At 42.8% G+C, this 17,243-nt stretch overlaps 1 protein-coding gene across 2 annotated transcripts; it reads left to right on the top strand.

Annotated features, from left to right (window-relative positions):
• The first annotated feature begins 251 nt into the window (after positions 1-251).
• Positions 252-16,853, top strand: nfe2l1a (nfe2 like bZIP transcription factor 1a). Of its 2 annotated transcripts, XM_065965201.1 has the most exons (10): positions 356-407; positions 1,906-2,029; positions 2,524-3,099; positions 3,645-3,815; positions 9,131-9,313; positions 11,283-11,351; positions 11,443-11,574; positions 11,662-11,806; positions 12,445-13,083; positions 13,653-16,853. In XM_065965201.1, exons 3-10 carry the CDS (start codon positions 2,818-2,820, stop codon positions 14,642-14,644), a joined length of 2,613 nt encoding a protein of 870 aa, XP_065821273.1. In that variant the 5' UTR covers positions 356-407; positions 1,906-2,029; positions 2,524-2,817; the 3' UTR covers positions 14,645-16,853. The 2 variants fall into 2 exon arrangements, with proteins under 2 accessions (XP_020507243.2, XP_065821273.1); XM_020651587.3 differs by lacking the exon at positions 1,906-2,029 and having other exon boundaries at positions 252-407.
• Positions 16,854-17,243: the final 390 nt, after the last annotated feature.

Below are 17,243 nucleotides of genomic sequence, written 5' to 3'. Positions count from 1 at the left end.
GCAGGAGTCACTCATGAGTATTGACGCCTCTTTATGAACTACAAATGCAAATGAGACCATTTACAATTTCTATATGGTTGTTTGTTTCTCTCCAAATGAATTTAAAACTGTTTCCAGGTCGATCACCTCCCGGCTGGACTGAACTGATTTAATTCAGAGAAAAATATTTTTGATCTCTTTCAGTTCACGTGAGTTAATATTGCCTCACACAGATTCTCTTCCTCTCCCACACATCCAACTCATAAACAGTTTTTCTTTCCAGGGCGGGGTTTACCTACGTCATCACGGCGTATGTCTTTAAATAGGCTCCTCCCTCCCGGTGTGAGCAGAACAGAAACAGAAGCCGGTAGAGTCAGAGCGAAAGAGAGAGCGACAGAAACACCGAGAACATTTAACAACAGACTCCGGTAAGACTCTTTAACATTCACCGTGATCACTTTAATATTACCGGAATGTTTCTAACACAGCCTCCGCACCGGTTCCGTGATTTACAGATTTACACGTTTTACTTTCACTTGTGTGTGTGTGTGTGTGTGTGTGCGCTCAGTGAAGACGTTTTGTGATATTTGTGTGTCTGCTCGATTAAAAATGATTGTGTGACAGATTAGAGTTCAGTGTGTACTGCTGATGAAAACATTGTGCAACCTGTTGTTCCGGAGCCTCAGCTACACACACACACACACACACACACACACACACACACACACACACACACACACACACACACACACACACACACACACACACACACACACACACACACACACACACACACACACACACACACACACTTTGATAATAACAAAACTAAACACATTCAGCCTTTAAAGAAGATGAGAATGATATAATAAACTTTCTCATGATGTTTGTTCTTTCACTTCAGAGGGACACATTGTTCTTTAAACTTTATGTAACTTCTTAAATTAGTGACAAATTCAGATTTAAAAAAATGCAGAAATATTTATCATTCCATATAAGAACTTCACTGTGATTATCATGCAAAACATTCAAAGAATAAAACTGGCTTATGAAACACAGAAAATGTAAAGGACAGTAAAGGAGACTATAAATAAAACAGCCATGAGGTTTTTCAAGCTCAAGCACAAACAAAGAAAAGTGACAAACATCAGTTCAATGAAAACCTGTCAGGATTTGAACCTTTGATTTCCTCTTATCTCAACATGTTTAGGACGATACAGAAAAGATCATGTGCAACATTTCCTCCTCTGTTCCACTAAATCTGATGTAACGCCTTCTCCTCGATTTTGATTGGCTGCTTCAGCCAAAAGGGACGCTGACGAGCACTGTGACTCGGCCTTTTGAGCTGAGAAGTTGAACATGTTTGAATTTTTATGCACGCCCAAGTAACACCTCGACCCGCTACCAAAGTTACATAGTGCTGAAAAGAGGCGACCGGGGCGCTCTGTGGACATGACAGAGACGCCATTCTCCTTGTTGGAGGTTATTGTTCAACGTGTTGTGGAACAGGAACATGTTGTTGTTTTAAAGGGAGCTTTCTTTTGTTACAATAACTTTAATAAATGATCTGCTTGTTAAAACCATTAAAGGCGATTAGACACACCTACACGGTCACATGTTCGACCAGAGCACACAAAGCTTTTATATCCAGGAAGAGAATTTAATAGAATATCAATAAAATGTCTGCTTCATGTTCTCTGAGGTCTCATGCGTCCTGCAGCAACACAAAGTGACACCGGCCCGTAAACATGAAGAGACCCTGATTTAACCCCTATCACAGTACAAGATTAATCTTGACTAGGACAAGTGTTCCTCTGTAGCTCAGTGCACCGAGTTCATTGTCCCTATGTCTTTAAGGGGGTATTTGTCTTTAAGGTGGTATTGAGTTGTTTGAGGTTCCTGTACAGTCATCCGTTCCCTCTGCAGCTCCTGTCAGCAGGTTACCAAAGCAAGAAAACAAACCCCATGCAGAGTGTTTCAGAGGGCGGAGACTCGGAGGGGGTTTTCCAGTCAAACTCTGTCATTACATCATGCGGCTGCAGAGAGGCAGGTGATTACCCAGCCCTTTCTAGACTGTTCCAGAAGCAGGGCAAAGATCCTCAAAGTGTTGTTACCCGCCGGCTCTGAGTGTCTCTGTGCTTCTTATCTCTGAATACAAACTGTCAAACCTGTCAACTCCCTCCTCTCTCTGCTGGTCTGACCTCTGACAGAGGGAGATATGTGACGATAACTGTGCAGCCGTCATTGTTCTCACTTCTTTATCACTGCAAACTCGAGCTGTTGCAGAATCAATGGTCACATTAAAAATGTGATAGCATTGAATAGTAGTAGCTGTGGATATAGCAGACATGCAGGTAGCAAGGCTAGCTGTTTCCCTCCTCCTCAAGTCTTTGTGCTAAGCTAACCAGCAGGGACCTGTAGCTTATAACTATTAGACAGGCTGTTACATGTTTCAAGTGTTTTTTATATAAACTCATGTTTGCAATAACTGAATACTTTACATATGATGTTACCACTCTGAAGAAGCTGCTACTTTCTTTACAGGAAGGAGTCCACAAAGAGCATCCTGTTCTGGGCTGAGCCTGACAGAAAACGCAGACTCAGAGACAATTTTTGTTTGTGGACTACAATCGAATTCAGCCCTGAAGTAAGACGAGCTGATCACTGAGCAGTTGTTACTACACACAGCGACTCAGAGTGAAAATATCTTCTGAAGGAGTCTTTGAAGGAGTCTTTGGTTGTTGGTCCCAGAAAGAGGAGGCAAGGTTTTTTTTTTGAGCCCCTCTCACTCCACTGAGAGGTCAGAAGAGACTCTCTCTGTGGTGGTTACAGAAGACAATGCTGTACCTGAAGAAATACTTCACGGAGGGCCTGATCCAGATGACCATCCTGCTCAGCCTGTGTGGGGTGATGGTGGACGTGGGACTGGAGCCCTACCTGCCTCCCGCCCTGCACGAGATGATCCTGGGCCCGACCTCGGCGCTGACACAGACGCAGTTCCACAACCTGAGGAACCGCCTCGAGGACGGCCAGGACCTCCACCCAAAGAGCGTGGACCTGGACGAGTTCTTCACAGCTCGGAGGCTGCTGGGCTTCGTCCGCTCTCTGGACAGACTGCAGGTAAAAAAACATCTCTGTCTCCATCTGCGGGATACTATCACCGTCAAGTTAATAAATACATAAACAGGAGATAATAAAAAAAAAATATGATTTAACATGTGGGAGGTACATTTAGGGTTTAATGAATCCCTCTCTTCAATTAAGCACGTTTTATCAATTCATGTGTTGAGTTAATTTGTTTTCTGGGGGCAGTTGTCATGGATCCAGTTCTCTATGCTAAGCTAAGCTAATTAGCTGCTGGTTTTGTCCTTGTACTCACTGGTGAGACACGCGATGGTGTCTGACTCTCTACAAGAAAAAAATTAAGATTTCTTAAGATCACAAACAACGATACTACTGGAGTAAAGATGTTTTTGGATCGACTGTTTCAGTGTTGGTGGTTCTTCAGAGATTTTAGGACCTTTGCTTTGCCACAGTTTTATTGGTTAAAGTCTTCCCTATGATTAGGACACTTTCATATGTTAGTCCTCCTGAAATGTTACGAGTATTTAGTAAGTTCCTGGAAATGTAATACATTTTTTAAAAGTTGCATGTCGTCTTCACAGGTTCCTCAAGCTGAGCTGGAGACTTGGCTAGTCCAGCGAGACTCAGATCCTCTACCTGTGGGTCTCCCCGAGCAGCCGAGACACCGACCTGCTCCACCTGTGGATCTAAGACCTGGAGTTGTTACCCTGCAGGAGGAGGAAGAGGAGGAGGAGGAGGAAGAGGAGGAGGAGGTACGGCTGTTTCTTTCATACTCTGTTTGTGTTTTGTATAAATAAGACTAATTGCATTTCTAAATTGGTGTTTTTTTTTTCACAAATTTTCAAGAAAAGTCTGATTTCAAGCCAGAACTGATATTAAAATGGAAAATAGCTGCTTCTTAAACACAGAAATCATGTAAGTGTCCACAGTCAGAAGAGGATTAACTTCCACAATATGTTGAAAAACAGAAGCTATTGAAATCTATTTTGAGATGAATTATATAAACTGGTGATGTGGACAGTGGTGCTTTGAATGTTTTCGACTGTTACCAAAACGGTGTGTTATGTCATGTGATATAATGAGTCAGAGTCAGATGAGTCACCAGGGAAACCAAACCTCACCACATATAACCTCGCCTAGAAAATGAAGCAATAGAGCTGGAGGAGCTGAAATGGACTAAAAATACACTCTGCTGGGAGAATACACCTTTAGGAGGGGAATTCTTATTGGAGGCTGTTTCTCTTTTCTGATGGTCAGATTTCCTGTTTTCAGATAGGCGGACCTTAAACAAAGGAGTTTGTTTTTAAAAGCTCTCTCTCTTAGGGCACGCTGCTGGCGCAATGGTTAGGGCGCGCACCCCATGTATTGAGGCCGTCGTCTCGAGCAGGAGGCCCGGGTTCGCATTCCGCCCGTGGCCTCTTTCCGCATTTCTTTCCCCACTCTCTCTCCCTGGTTTCCGACTCTGTCCACTGTCCTATCTCTCTGTATTAAAGGCACAAAAGCCCAAAAATAAATCTTTAAAAAAAAGATGTAGGAATCCTCTCTGTAATGTAGTTTAGAAAAACAACCTGAGCCTGTTAGGGACACTAACAACAACTTTAGTGGACACACTGATCCATAGAGGATTATGTTGCTGACATTACAGCCTGTATACCTGCTGCTATCTGAAGAAAGCTACTGGAGCAATTCTTACAACATAGAAAAACTGAGTAACAAGAGTAAAGAGTACTACCAATGTGCCCTTGAGCAAGGCACCAAACCCCCAACCTCCCTGGTGTGCTCCCTGTGTAGCAGCCCCACTCTGACATCTCTCCACTAACTCATGTCTGCAGGTCCTGTTTGTGCATGTGTGTGATTTGGGTATAAATGTGTGAGGAGCATGTCTCTAAAATAACAGAGTGTAAACAGAATTTCCCTCGGGGATTAAAAAAAGTATTTTAAAAAGATAAAAATAGTAGAATTCCATTTTTAAATAAACACACTCAGACAATCGTTACAAATTAGAAACCTTGTTAATGCTTGATGAATCCTGAAAAGTAATCTCTTAAGTTTCTCCACAGCCAAACAGTTGGCAGCATATACATATAATAAATATTAAACTGTGTGAAAACATGTGCTCTTGTCTCTCTGCCAGAGGACCAATAATAATGGGTCAAATGAGTACATGTTGTCTGCATGCTCTTAGGTCCTGAGCCGTGTTTATTAATGGAAACACTCCCGACATGCCTGGTCAAGCTCTGACCTAGCTCTAACCTATAACACACTGAAGCACAAGTGTTACCTGGTTGACTGACAGACGTCGTCGGATCCCTCACAGCAGATACAGACATGTTGAAACTGAAAATAATCTAAAGAGTACATCATGTACACGAGGACGTCTGAAATAGTTGTGAGGGCAATTGTTGGCCCCGAGGCTTACAGTTCAGAGTTTATCAGAAATGTTTTGTACAGACTGAAGCAGTTCGGCAGGAATTCTGACAGTTGGAAAGTAATTGAACAACTTGCATTAATGGGGAGCTCAATGTCCCAGGTTCTCCTGGCAGTCTAAGCCTATAGCAGCATAATGAGGTTGTCCAAGCTTGGGCCAGTTCTAACTGTAAACTTTGTCTAAGAGGAATGATTTTTAGCTTCCCTTCTAAAGTGTCTGCCTCCTGGGCCTGATAACTGAAGGCTCTACCTCCCATAGTACATTTAGAGACTGTACCACGAGTAGGCTTGATAGTAATAAACCAAGAGGTAACAAATGCATAGAATACTCTTCTGCATAATTTTGAGACGGGACGTATCCGAAAGGTGACAAAAGGCTGTCTTTGAAAAATTTATTTTATAAGGAAGTTAAAGGACATATCTTGATTCCTAACGATGGTGCTGGATGCCCAGCTGCTGCCATCTAGGACAATTACATCATAAGAAAATGTGTTTGAGGTGTTTTTGTCCAAGCACAATAACTTCAGTTTAAATAGCAAAGAAAATCTTAGCGAACAGATTGGTTTCATCCAGCTTCACTGATGCATTTAACTGAGTATCATCTGCATAACAACAACTGTTTTATGGTTATGTTACAATCAGACCGCCTAAATAAGGTAAAAAGTATTGGTCCGACTAATGAGCCTTGTGGAACTCCGTCACTAACTTTTGTATGCAGACAGAGTTCTTGTTCACGTGTTCAAACTGAGATTAAAGTGACAAACGGGATTCAAACCATCTTTATTTTGCTCTTTTTTAAAAGACGATTAAGATGAGGAACTCTTTCAGATGTTTGTGTGTTTATAGATCTGCACGACAACTAAACAAAACTCCTGAAGACACCTCACATACACTCAGACCGACCCCAGGGACCTGTGCCAGCAAACAGACTGTACCATTTGTAAATAGCACAACTATTGGCTTACACCTCCAGTCTGTACATGTTCTCTCACTCGCATGTGCACAGTGTGTAGCAGAGTCATTCCCAGTCCTGTTTCAGTGTGTAAGTGTATGAGTTTCTCTCTCGTTGCAGGTTGTCATTAATTGCAGATCAATGACACCTGATGAAGAAGTAATGTTTTAGTTGACAAACAGAGCTGGCTTCATGACCCATAATCCCTTCCCCTAGAGGAAGACGCAGTACCACATCCTTAAAATTAAGTTGTTTTCATTTTCTTTTGAAAAGACCAAAGTCAACATTCAGTTGGTTGTTTGCTCTTTATCAGCTGCTTTGTCGGACATGGAGTAAAGTGGAGGCATAAGAAGGCCGGCTGTTATATTTACAAACTACGTCTCAAAATGAATCTGTTGAGGTTTTATTGGAGCCGAATTATCCGCAGAGGTCTTTCCTGCTTTAAAACAAACATTCACATTGATAAAAAACACTGTATGAAGCAGTTTCATTTTAGAAGTGTTGTTCAGACGCTGCTTGGTTTGGCTTTAAGGGAAACCATGACCGCTTTTGTTTTCAGTTTGATAAGAAGATGTTTGACTAAACTTGTAAACTCAGGGAGAAAACCTTTTTAACCTCAGAGAATTAACCTGTTAACTGACTCAGATTGAGTTAATTTAAGGGATTTGTTAAATATTTTTGAACTCTTTCAGCGATTAACAAATGTGATGCATCAATTTCAGACAGTAATTAATCGTGATTAACTAGTAAATGCTAACAGATAAAGCATATCTAAATATTAAAGAAACACAGATGCACACACAACGGACAGCGCTTAAAGATCTAACGAGTCAGACTTCTTTCCCCTCTTAGTCAAATTGGAAGTCAATACATCAGTGTTTTTTTTATAATTCTCTTCATGTATCAAATGTACACAAAAACAGTCATACACACACTGGCACTAAACACTTTATTAGCGTCCTGGCCTTGTGACCGACTGGCTTGTTTTGTAACTCGATCAGCGGCATGTTGCGCCTTGACACACATTTACGTCCCTCAGTTTTGCAATCCCACTTGTTGACTGCAGTCTCTCACACACACACACGCGTATAAATACTCACACATATATATATATATATATATATATATATATAATGTTCTCATATATATATATATATATATATATCTCTCTCAGAGGTGCTGACTTGTGCTCTCTTATTCAGAGGCATCATAGGAACAACAAAATAAATCCTGTGGTACTTATTTATTATGTGGTTGGATTCTATCTCTCTTTCTACATGTCTGTGGTTAGACTCTTACTGTATAATGTAAACCTACTTAAACTCTTGAAGTGTTTTTAATAATCAAATAGCTCTACATTACCAGAAAGGGGCTTGAAAAAAAACAAGCAGCATTCATTTTGAAACACGGGGCATCCCCCTGAGCTTAAAAATGAAGGCAGCGTTCAAGTGCCAAAGACTGTAGTTCCTCCAGTGTTCACTAGAGTCTGTCTCCTGTAGTGAGTCAGTCCCCATAGAGCTCCATGTTAAAATGTCCAACTTTACAGCTGCAGTTCCTCCAGTGTCCACTAGAGTCTGTCTCCTGCAGTGAGTCAGTCCCCATAGAGCTCCATGTTAAAATGTCCAACTTTACAGCTGCAGTTCCTCCAGTGTCCACTAGAGTCTGTCTCCTGCAGTGAGTCAGTCTCCGTAGAGCTCCATGTTAAAATAAACATGTTTACAGTCTGGTACAAAAACAGTTTGGGTCTCTAGAGCTCATTTCTCTCTTCAACTGTTCGGGCTGAATGTTTATACAACTCAACTGTTTACATTATATTAAGACTTAAAGGGATGTAGAGTTAGGGGGCGTGGCCTCTTTGAGTGACTGGTCGGGGCTGCTAGTTGTCCCCTCAGCTCATTCAGTCCCTGACCTTAAACCTCTGGGCCGTGTTTGTGCTGTTGGAACCTTTTGGAGATTTGTTCATGTAAGTGAGTTCTGTCTGAACACGCTTGTCCCACATGTTAAGACCCCCACATATGTGTGCTGTTTGACCAGCTGCTGAGGGTTCGTCTGTAAGCCCCCAGTCTGGTCAGGGGAAGGTTAAAGTTATTCTGAGCTTGGCTGTCTGTCTCTGGGTGAATCAGGCGCCTTTATGTTTTGTACATACAGGCTGGTAGAGTCACACAGTACACAAGTATTATACTCCAGAATGTGGCATTGTGACACTTTACCTCATTACTAAAACAGCTCTCAACAATGTTTAAAATTTGGACTGCAGTACCATTTTAAACACTAGGTGTCAGAGTTACATATTGCGCCTTTGAAATAGAATTCTGAGCCTGCCAGATACAAAAAAAAAACAAGAACTTTTTGAGAAACTTGGAACGGTAAATTTGCCCGAAAAGATTTCCTTCAGTGAGGGAAAGAGGCTAAAGTCCTCATTGCAGTGGTCGTGGGTTTGAATCCGTCCTCGGCCCTTTGCTACATGACGTCCTCCACTTTCTCTCCTCCCAACATTTAATCTCTCATCAGCTGATGATGAGAGATGCCCTATATTGTGTTGATTACTATCCGCTGCAGGGTTTAGATTGAGGAGAACCAGAACTTCTAAAATGAAAGTCATCAAATATGTAAACGCATCAGGACGTGTTCAAAGACCGAGCAGTGTGATGGCTGTTCTAATTCTAATTATTCTTCACTTTCTTACAGGAAGAAACACGTCATGTACTCTATCATGGTGGTGAGCTGGATGACAGAGGAAAGGAGGAGGAGGATGAGGAGGAGGGGGAGGACCTGGTGAGGCACCACAGGAGGTCAGAGGGAGGAGGAGAAGGACCACAAAGATCCTGCAGCCGTGCTAACAGAGAGCTAACCCAGAATGAAGACGACCAGGTAATTTGATTTATTCTCATTTCACAGTGATGCTAGAAAAAACAGCAGCTCGGGTTTTCTCCTGTGAAGAAACTTAAACTCTTTTCTGATATGTGAGTGAGCGTGATGTTAATCCGTTGAGCTTTGGTCCAGATTAAAATATAACAAACCTGAAACATTACTCCTACCTTCGATCCAGTTTTAAAAGAATCCTTCAACATTTAGGATCTTTGAATGAAGCAGGTAAAAGTTAGCATTTGTAGCAAGAATTCTAAATGTCTAATGGTTTACTGATCAGATAAGTGTTCACCTTCAGTCCTGGGATCAACAGAAACGGTGACCGTCTGCAGATTTGGTCCAATCACGACAGGATCAGTTCTTAAAGGATCCTGCATCAGTAGAACCAGTAGGACTGTGTGCAGGGGCGTGACATGGGGCCCCGCTTGAAATCTTACTGGCCACCCCAGGTGCCAACACAAAATCCTTGACTGTTATTGGTTATTTGCCTTGCCTGACCCACAATGCAGATGTTTGTTTGCAATTTTTCAAATTCTTTAAATTGTGACTTTGGACGTACATATCGTTTTGAGTCCTTGAAGAATGAAGATGAATATGTTGCCGTTATCTTGTGTTACTCAAGTTGATGTGATTGGTGCAGACAGGAGAGGTAAACAAATATTCTTCACAAACTTCAGTCTGCCCTTGCACACGTCCCATCCCCCAGCTGGGCCACAACAGTCCAAAGAGTCTGGACATGCCCCTCCCTGACTGTGTGTAAACTTGAGCGTGTTGTATGCGTCGATCGGAGCTTCTTTCACGCTTGGAATCGGAGCCTGATGCTTCGACTTTAAACGCCGGACAGCTGCCGGCTCAGCAGAACAGAGAGTGGTGGTGACACACTTAAACAGCTGTTACCCAGAATGCACCACTTCTACACACGGCAGGTCAGAGATGAGAAGAGTCTGATTTATGGTAGGATCAAGTGGAGATAGAAAGAGGAAACAGAGGTTTGTTTTCTCTGAAGGCATGTGGCTCAAACAGACTTCTTCTCAGCAAAAAAAAAAAGATGTTTCTCCGAGCAGTTTCTATACAAACAGAAGTCTTTCATGCAAGTTATTTGTAGGTCAGGTGTTGGTTTCTTGTTCTTTCATAACTTTGTCCCATCAGCTAAAGGAGAAATGTAGGGATAATATTTATCAGATATTTGAGACCAGTACAGATTTTAGTTGGGGTAAAAAGGGCCTATTTCTAAAGTTTGATTCTGACACAGTGAACTTTTCCTTTGTGTTTTATCAGATATGACTCTGCCATCTAAAATCAGAATCTGATGTATATTTTATTCATGGGGGAGAAATGTGTAGAAATATTTGAATATAAATAGAAACATTATAAAAAAAACAAAGGTCAAAGGTATCTTTATTGTCCCCACAGGGAAATTTGTTTGCAGCTGGAGACGTACAAATACATAAACAACACTAATAAATAATGAACAGACGCACTGTAGACTAAGAAAAACAGTTTTATCCAGTGAAGTAAGAAATAAATAAAAAAACATTAAAATGTTAACATCAGAACAAACGTGGGGCGCCAGTTCAAGTCCCGGTGCGGACCCTAACCCTTCCAAAGAACTGCCATTGTGCAAGGCACCAAACCTCCTCTTTCATGTGCAGCCCCCCCCTCTCGCTCTGGTGAAATTAAAGTCATGATTATTGGAGCCCTGCACCGGCTCATCTTGATTGTTGAACAGCCCCCCTCAACTCTGACATCTCTCCATCAGTGCACGTCCAAAGGATCCTGACTGATCCTGCCAGCCTCTGTGTGTAGCAGGTCTCAATAACAAGAGTGTTAAAGACATTTCCCCTCGTGGGATTATTAATGGTTATCTTCTTCTTAAAACAAAGTCCAAAACAGGATTCTTCCCCTTTATTGCAGAGTGGATTGAATGGGGTTTGAATCAGCCTGATGATGCATCTTCTCTCTCTGTTTTCAGACATCTGTCTCCCTCCAGGAGTGTTTGAGGCTGTTAGAGGAAACGTTCCCCTTCTCAGAAGAACAACAAGTACGTCCTGTACTTTATCTTGAGTCCGTTCTGTTAAATCTGTCTCCACCTTCAGGGGTGCTCAGTATTTGTTTTACTTTCTTACACGTAGTTACAAGATGTTGGCCGTAGAAGGGGCGACCTGGAGAACCAGCTCAGAGAGCCCCCGATCATCCCCACTGGAAACCCTTCAGTGGACCTGGAGCTGCACTGGCAGGACCTGCTGGCTATCATGGAGCCCGAGGTGACGAGGGGGATTAATTATTTTGGCAGGATTGTGTTAAATGAAATGAACAAGTGAAATAAATGTGTTTCCATTCTTCCCCTTCAGGACGCAGATGTTGACATGACAACTTCATTTGATCTCAACCAGAGCCAGGGACCAGCAGGGACCCTTCAGGTTGTCGGGTCCGAAGCTACACAGAGGAACTGTAACATCCATCATGATGCTGGAACCGGGACTCCGCTGCAACACGGTAATTCAGTTCAGAAGCTTTCATGTTCTGTGGCTGAAGGGATACAGTTCATGTATTCTTCAAAGTGAACTTGATTCTTAAATCTTGGGGACTGAACAAGCCAAGCTGCTTCTGAAGCTTTCGACCACGTTTATTTGCCTTCCAGCAGATTGAGTCAGAGAATAACCAAACCATATTCATGAAGGTGGCTTCATTGCCAAGCAATCTCAGAACTCATCGACTGTTTGAAGACTATACCCCCTTTGTGGGCACTGGCTGATATTTTGTAGTTGTAGCTCACAGATATCTGGATAACAGAACTGGGACACATGGGCCGGAAAGTCCTCTTCTGTCCACTGGTCATTGTTGACGTTCAAACTGCCAACTTCAGACACGATTTGGAGTTTGGTGATTGACCTAGGTTGGTTTCCTGCACTCGTAGGCTGATGTGTGTTTTATAGAGATTAATAGAAAGCTGAAGTCGATGCAGAGACGAAAGCTAACCGGCAACCTCTGGACCTCTTTGTTCTTTCACATTGGCTTAATTTTTCACCTCCTGAATGAGTTGTAAACTTGTTGAGTAGAATCCTGTATTTTTTTTATGTCCTGAATGATCCAGGAATAACATTTCATGAAAATCTCCTCTTTTCTGTCTCCAGGTTTTATGGGGCATGTAAGCCCCGCAGAGCACGAGTCACTCACCCCCAGTGCGGAGTTGGACGACCAAAGTTCAGCCATGAACACCAGAGGAACTTGGGAAATTTCTAGTGTGAATCCCTTGCTGAATCCTCCACATCACACTGACCTGTTTGAAGACTTTGGTCTGCGATTAAGTGCAGAACAAAACCCGAGAACCTTCAATGTTAATCTGCTAACACAAGATCTTTTGGATGTGGAAGGCAGATCGAGTTCACAGTATGGCACATACACTGATCACTCCCCTGATTCAACACCTTCCAGTTTCACCATGTCTCCTGAGCGAGAGGGGAACAGTATGACCCAAGACCTCAGGACACCTCCGTCCTCTGTCTTTCTGTTTGAAGAAGAGGACAATGTTGAGGACGAAGATGGTCTCCTCAGCCCACTTGCAGACCTCTTAGAGGATGCTACCATCTTGGATGAGATCAGAATGTTGGATCTGGCTCTGGAGGAAGGGTTCAGCCCTGAGATGGCTGCGAGGCTGGAAGAGGAGGGCTACTTTGAACGTGAAACAGTCAAAGAGGAAACTGGGGAAGATGATGACCTCTCCGGCTTGAGCATGCCAAATACAGAAGATCAACCAAGAACACATCAACAAGGTAATAAAGAGAAGCTAACGTACCATCTAATGTGATTACTTTTTCTTGCCAAATTTGCAACCACATACCTTTTCTTTTTAAAGGCTTTATATGCGATTTTTTTTTTTTTTTGGATCCAGCAGATGTCACCCTCGAGCACCAGCATGAAACCAAACCAACTCGTGGTGCATTGTTGTGTTAGCATGCTAATGCTAGCGATCTTTATTATGCTCGTATCTTCACGCTGCATGTAAATTTACCTGAAATGACCGTGATCTAGAAACGCAGTTAATCAGTGAGTACAGTATGTTATTCTTCTTTTCTCTAGTCCCTCAATTAAACAACTTTTATACGCAAGGGGAGGTGTCAGCCGGCCGTCCCGACGATATAAACAAACTAAAGATAGGACTCGGAAAACATCACAGACAGTGGGACTCGGGTGTTACACCCATTGTAGACAGTCATGACTCAGAGTTATTTTCAGAGGATATACTTGATTTATATTACATTTACGTGTGAAAAATCACAAAGCCCTTAAAGCGAAGCACATGTTGAATTTTCTTTGACCTTTCCTCGTTTCCTTCTCCTAGATGACGAGGAAGAAGCAGATTCAGACTCTGGTCTCTCTCTGGACTTCAGCCACAGCCCAGCCTCTCCATCTGCTTCTGAGGCCTCTTCGTATTCCTCTTCTTCCTCCTCTTCTTCTTCTTGTGGGTCAGCAATGGGAAGTCCTTTCTCTGAGTACGAGGACAGAGAGGTTGAGGAAGGGTCATTGGGCTCAGAAATGGAGGTGGAGGTGACCATAAAGCAGGAGGACCTGGAAGAGGAGGAGATGGGTGCAGCTGGAGGGGGATACCCTGCAGATGTTAAGGAATCCTTCTCTTTTAACCACGGGGATCACAAGATGTTTCATGGCTTTCCTTGGGTGGAGAGCATCGGCCACGACCACACGTACAACCAGCCCTGGTCGTCGCCCCAAACTCCAACTCCGGGAAAGATGCCATCAAAACGCTCCAAATCTATCCTTCGGCACAACGCCAAGCCTTACCGCAGCTCCTCCTCCTCCAGACACGTATCTGACAGCAAAATGTGGAGCCGGGATGAACGGCGTGCACGATCCCTGAAAGTCCCTTTCTCTACTGAACTGATTGTTAATCTGCCAGTGGAGGAGTTTAACGACCTAGTGGCCAAATACAAACTCAGCGAGGAGCAGCTCACCCTCATCAGAGACATAAGACGCCGCGGTAAGAACAAGATCGCCGCCCAGAACTGCAGGAAGAGGAAAATGGACGTACTGCTGGAACTGAAGGACGACGTTACAGGTATGAGGCGCTACCGTTCACGACTGCTCCGCGAGAAACAGGAAGCACTGAGGAATCTGCAGGAAATGAAGCGCCAACTGGGCGTCTTGTACGATGACGTTTTTTCCAGGTTGAGGGACGAGGAGGGGATGCCGCTGGACGCCATGGAGTACCTACTTCAGTTTGAGTCCAATGGCAGCGTCACAGTGGCCTCACGCCAACAAGGGGCAGTGCATCCTCTGTCAAAGCGCAGTAAGAAACAAAAGGACAAAAAGAAGTGAAGAGATGGACCAGACCTTTGGAAGTGTGGGACAAGTTAAGAGATTCTTAATAGGATTGTGATTTAAAACCACTAAAAGAAAGAAACACTCAAGCAGTGGCAAATGAAGGACCACAAGAATATTTTGAATATTTGGTGCTCATAGGTGTCATGAACTCTTTCAACACCTCGACAGACGCCCCGATTTGTTGATCAAGCCATCCACCAATTCTTCAGAGAAGATCAATACAGGTCAAAGAAAAGTCCTTTGAGCGACGAGGTGAAAAATCAGAAACCTTTGACTCCAGGTTGGGTTATAGTCGTCTACGTGGTTCAAAGTTCAACACTGGAAAAGGACTACAACAGTTCAGCTTACTTTTACACTTTCGAGGTAAATTCAGTCCAGATGAGGGATAACCAGGGACCAGTGTTTTGCAATTCTAGCTTCAATGCTTCTGCACAACCATGCTTTCTTTTAGGTCGGCTGCCTCAGAAGCTTTAAGATATTGGGCTGATGGCGTCAAACTGGATTCTTGCTTCGAGCGGATAAGTTCAATCATGGAGCTTCAAGGAGTCTGAACCCCAAGGGAAGGGTTGCTGGTAAAGGGAGACTGAAGTTCTTGACCCGGTTGGGATGAAGTATCTCAGTGAGACACTTGAGCAGGCCAAAGGCTTTGGGTTATGACGACTAAACCTTGAAACGTTCTGTTGCCAGATCGTGCAAAACCACAGTGCATCGTGCTAACCACCAAAACCCAAAGGAACCAGGATCCATCTGAAGCAGAACTCAGACTTAACAATTCCTTCGAGCAGGCTAGATTTTTGCTGCTTTGGGGAAAACGGACGGTTCCTCTATGACTTCAGATCGGCGAACAAAGAAGCCATTAAGAGGACTATACAATCAGCTGAACTCTTCTTGTCGATATAAGCTATTTCAGAACAACTTGATTAAGGGGATTTATTCTTTTTTTCCTGGTATCATATGATCTCTTTGTTTCTATCACTATCAACAAATCATCCAAGTCTAGCCTTATTCATGGACCTTAAATGTTCTACAAATAAGTTGGGATGATGAGCTGTCACAAACTTTAGCAACTCAGGTGATTCAGCTGCAAACATGGAACTGATGTTAAGAGGTATTTGGTGGTTAGGGCTCAGGAAAAAAACCCAACATCCCCCATGTTGTGGCTTCAAGTGTAGGAGGAGTGGACTACAACACATGCCATTGTGTTTTACTGCTTTGTGGACAGGATGATTTAAATGGGAATGACTGTTTTTTAAAACGTTGCCTTTTTTTTACTTGTGAACTGAAAGTCCGGTATGTTCTACCTGCCGGCCTTGAACATGCATGTGTGTTATGCATTTCAGGGTTGAAGGGGCTGAAGTCGATCCCAGCTGTCATTGGGTGAGACTATTGATTTTATTAAACACGGGTAACTGAGGAGTTAAACATTTTCTCAAAACTTAAAGGTAACTTTAAGATTTTCATGATTAGCATGTCACCCTCTGGTAGAAGAAATAGTTACATGTGTAAGAACTCACCAAAGTTACAAACACATGACTCAGAAGGTCTGACCACATTTGGGTTTAAGACAGCATACTTTTTCTTCTTCTGTCGGATGTGTACGGGGCTGTAACTGAATCTGATGTTTCCTTGTCTGACTTCCGGCTCGATCTGTTCTGTCCAGATTAAGCGTACTGTGTGGAGAATAGATCCAGAACATATTTGAAACGGAGCAGAGCGTAGTGGCCCTACTGGAGACGGGCCGCAGCGCTCGCTGTAGACACACAGTACTGACCAGAGTGGCAGCGTAGAGCACGGCGCTGACAGTGTGGAAATCTAACACCTAAAAAAAACGAAGTCTGCGGGACAAAATTGTATGATTAGGAAATTAAGTCAAATCTAAACTTGGCTCTGCCAAAGGAAGGTGTTGCTTGATTTGTAATGGATTTGTTTTAGAGTGGAAATTACCAAAGCCAATTTCAGTTTCTCCTAAATTAGGAATTGGTATGTACACTTCAGAGGTCTTTTCATTTAAATGAAATTGTCTCTTCATCGAACCGGTTGAGTGTTTAACCTCCTTATGACGTGCATGTCGTTCACTTAAACGTGGGTAAAGACTTATGTTTACATTCTGTTGTAGCCCTCTGTGCTTGCTGGTATTCAAGGACTTTTGGGTTTTGTTTTCTGTAAAACAAAAGACTGAAAAAATAAAAAAAATCAAGATACATTTTTCTGCCTTTCAAGTTCATTTTGTGGTGTGTACGTCTTCAAAAAAGCAGCAAGGAGGCCTTTCACACACTGCTTTTTTTCTGCTCTGCAATTGAATGAAGACAAAAGCTGCATCAGGGTTACTCGGTGTATCGCTCTTTTTAAAATGCCAAATGCAGCCGAGAAACCTTTAAAAGTCTGAGTTTGGTAAGACTGTTTGTGATCAGGTGCTCCTCAGATGAAGAAGACGAGCTGAAGTATTATTAAAGGTTGGAATCTATTTTCCTCAAGAACGGCCTGGGATTCAAAATAAACATTGTAGGAACACTTTTGTTATTACTGTTTTCACACTTGCAGAAATCTCCTGAAAAACTCAGGAGCTGCATGTGTGAACGCAAACAGCCAAATT

This window comes from Labrus bergylta, chromosome 16, assembly GCF_963930695.1.
Source record: "Labrus bergylta chromosome 16, fLabBer1.1, whole genome shotgun sequence".
Lineage (NCBI taxonomy): Eukaryota > Metazoa > Chordata > Actinopteri > Labriformes > Labridae > Labrus > Labrus bergylta.
Note: the sequence above shows the minus strand (reverse complement) of the source record. Positions and strands in the feature narration are given on the sequence as shown.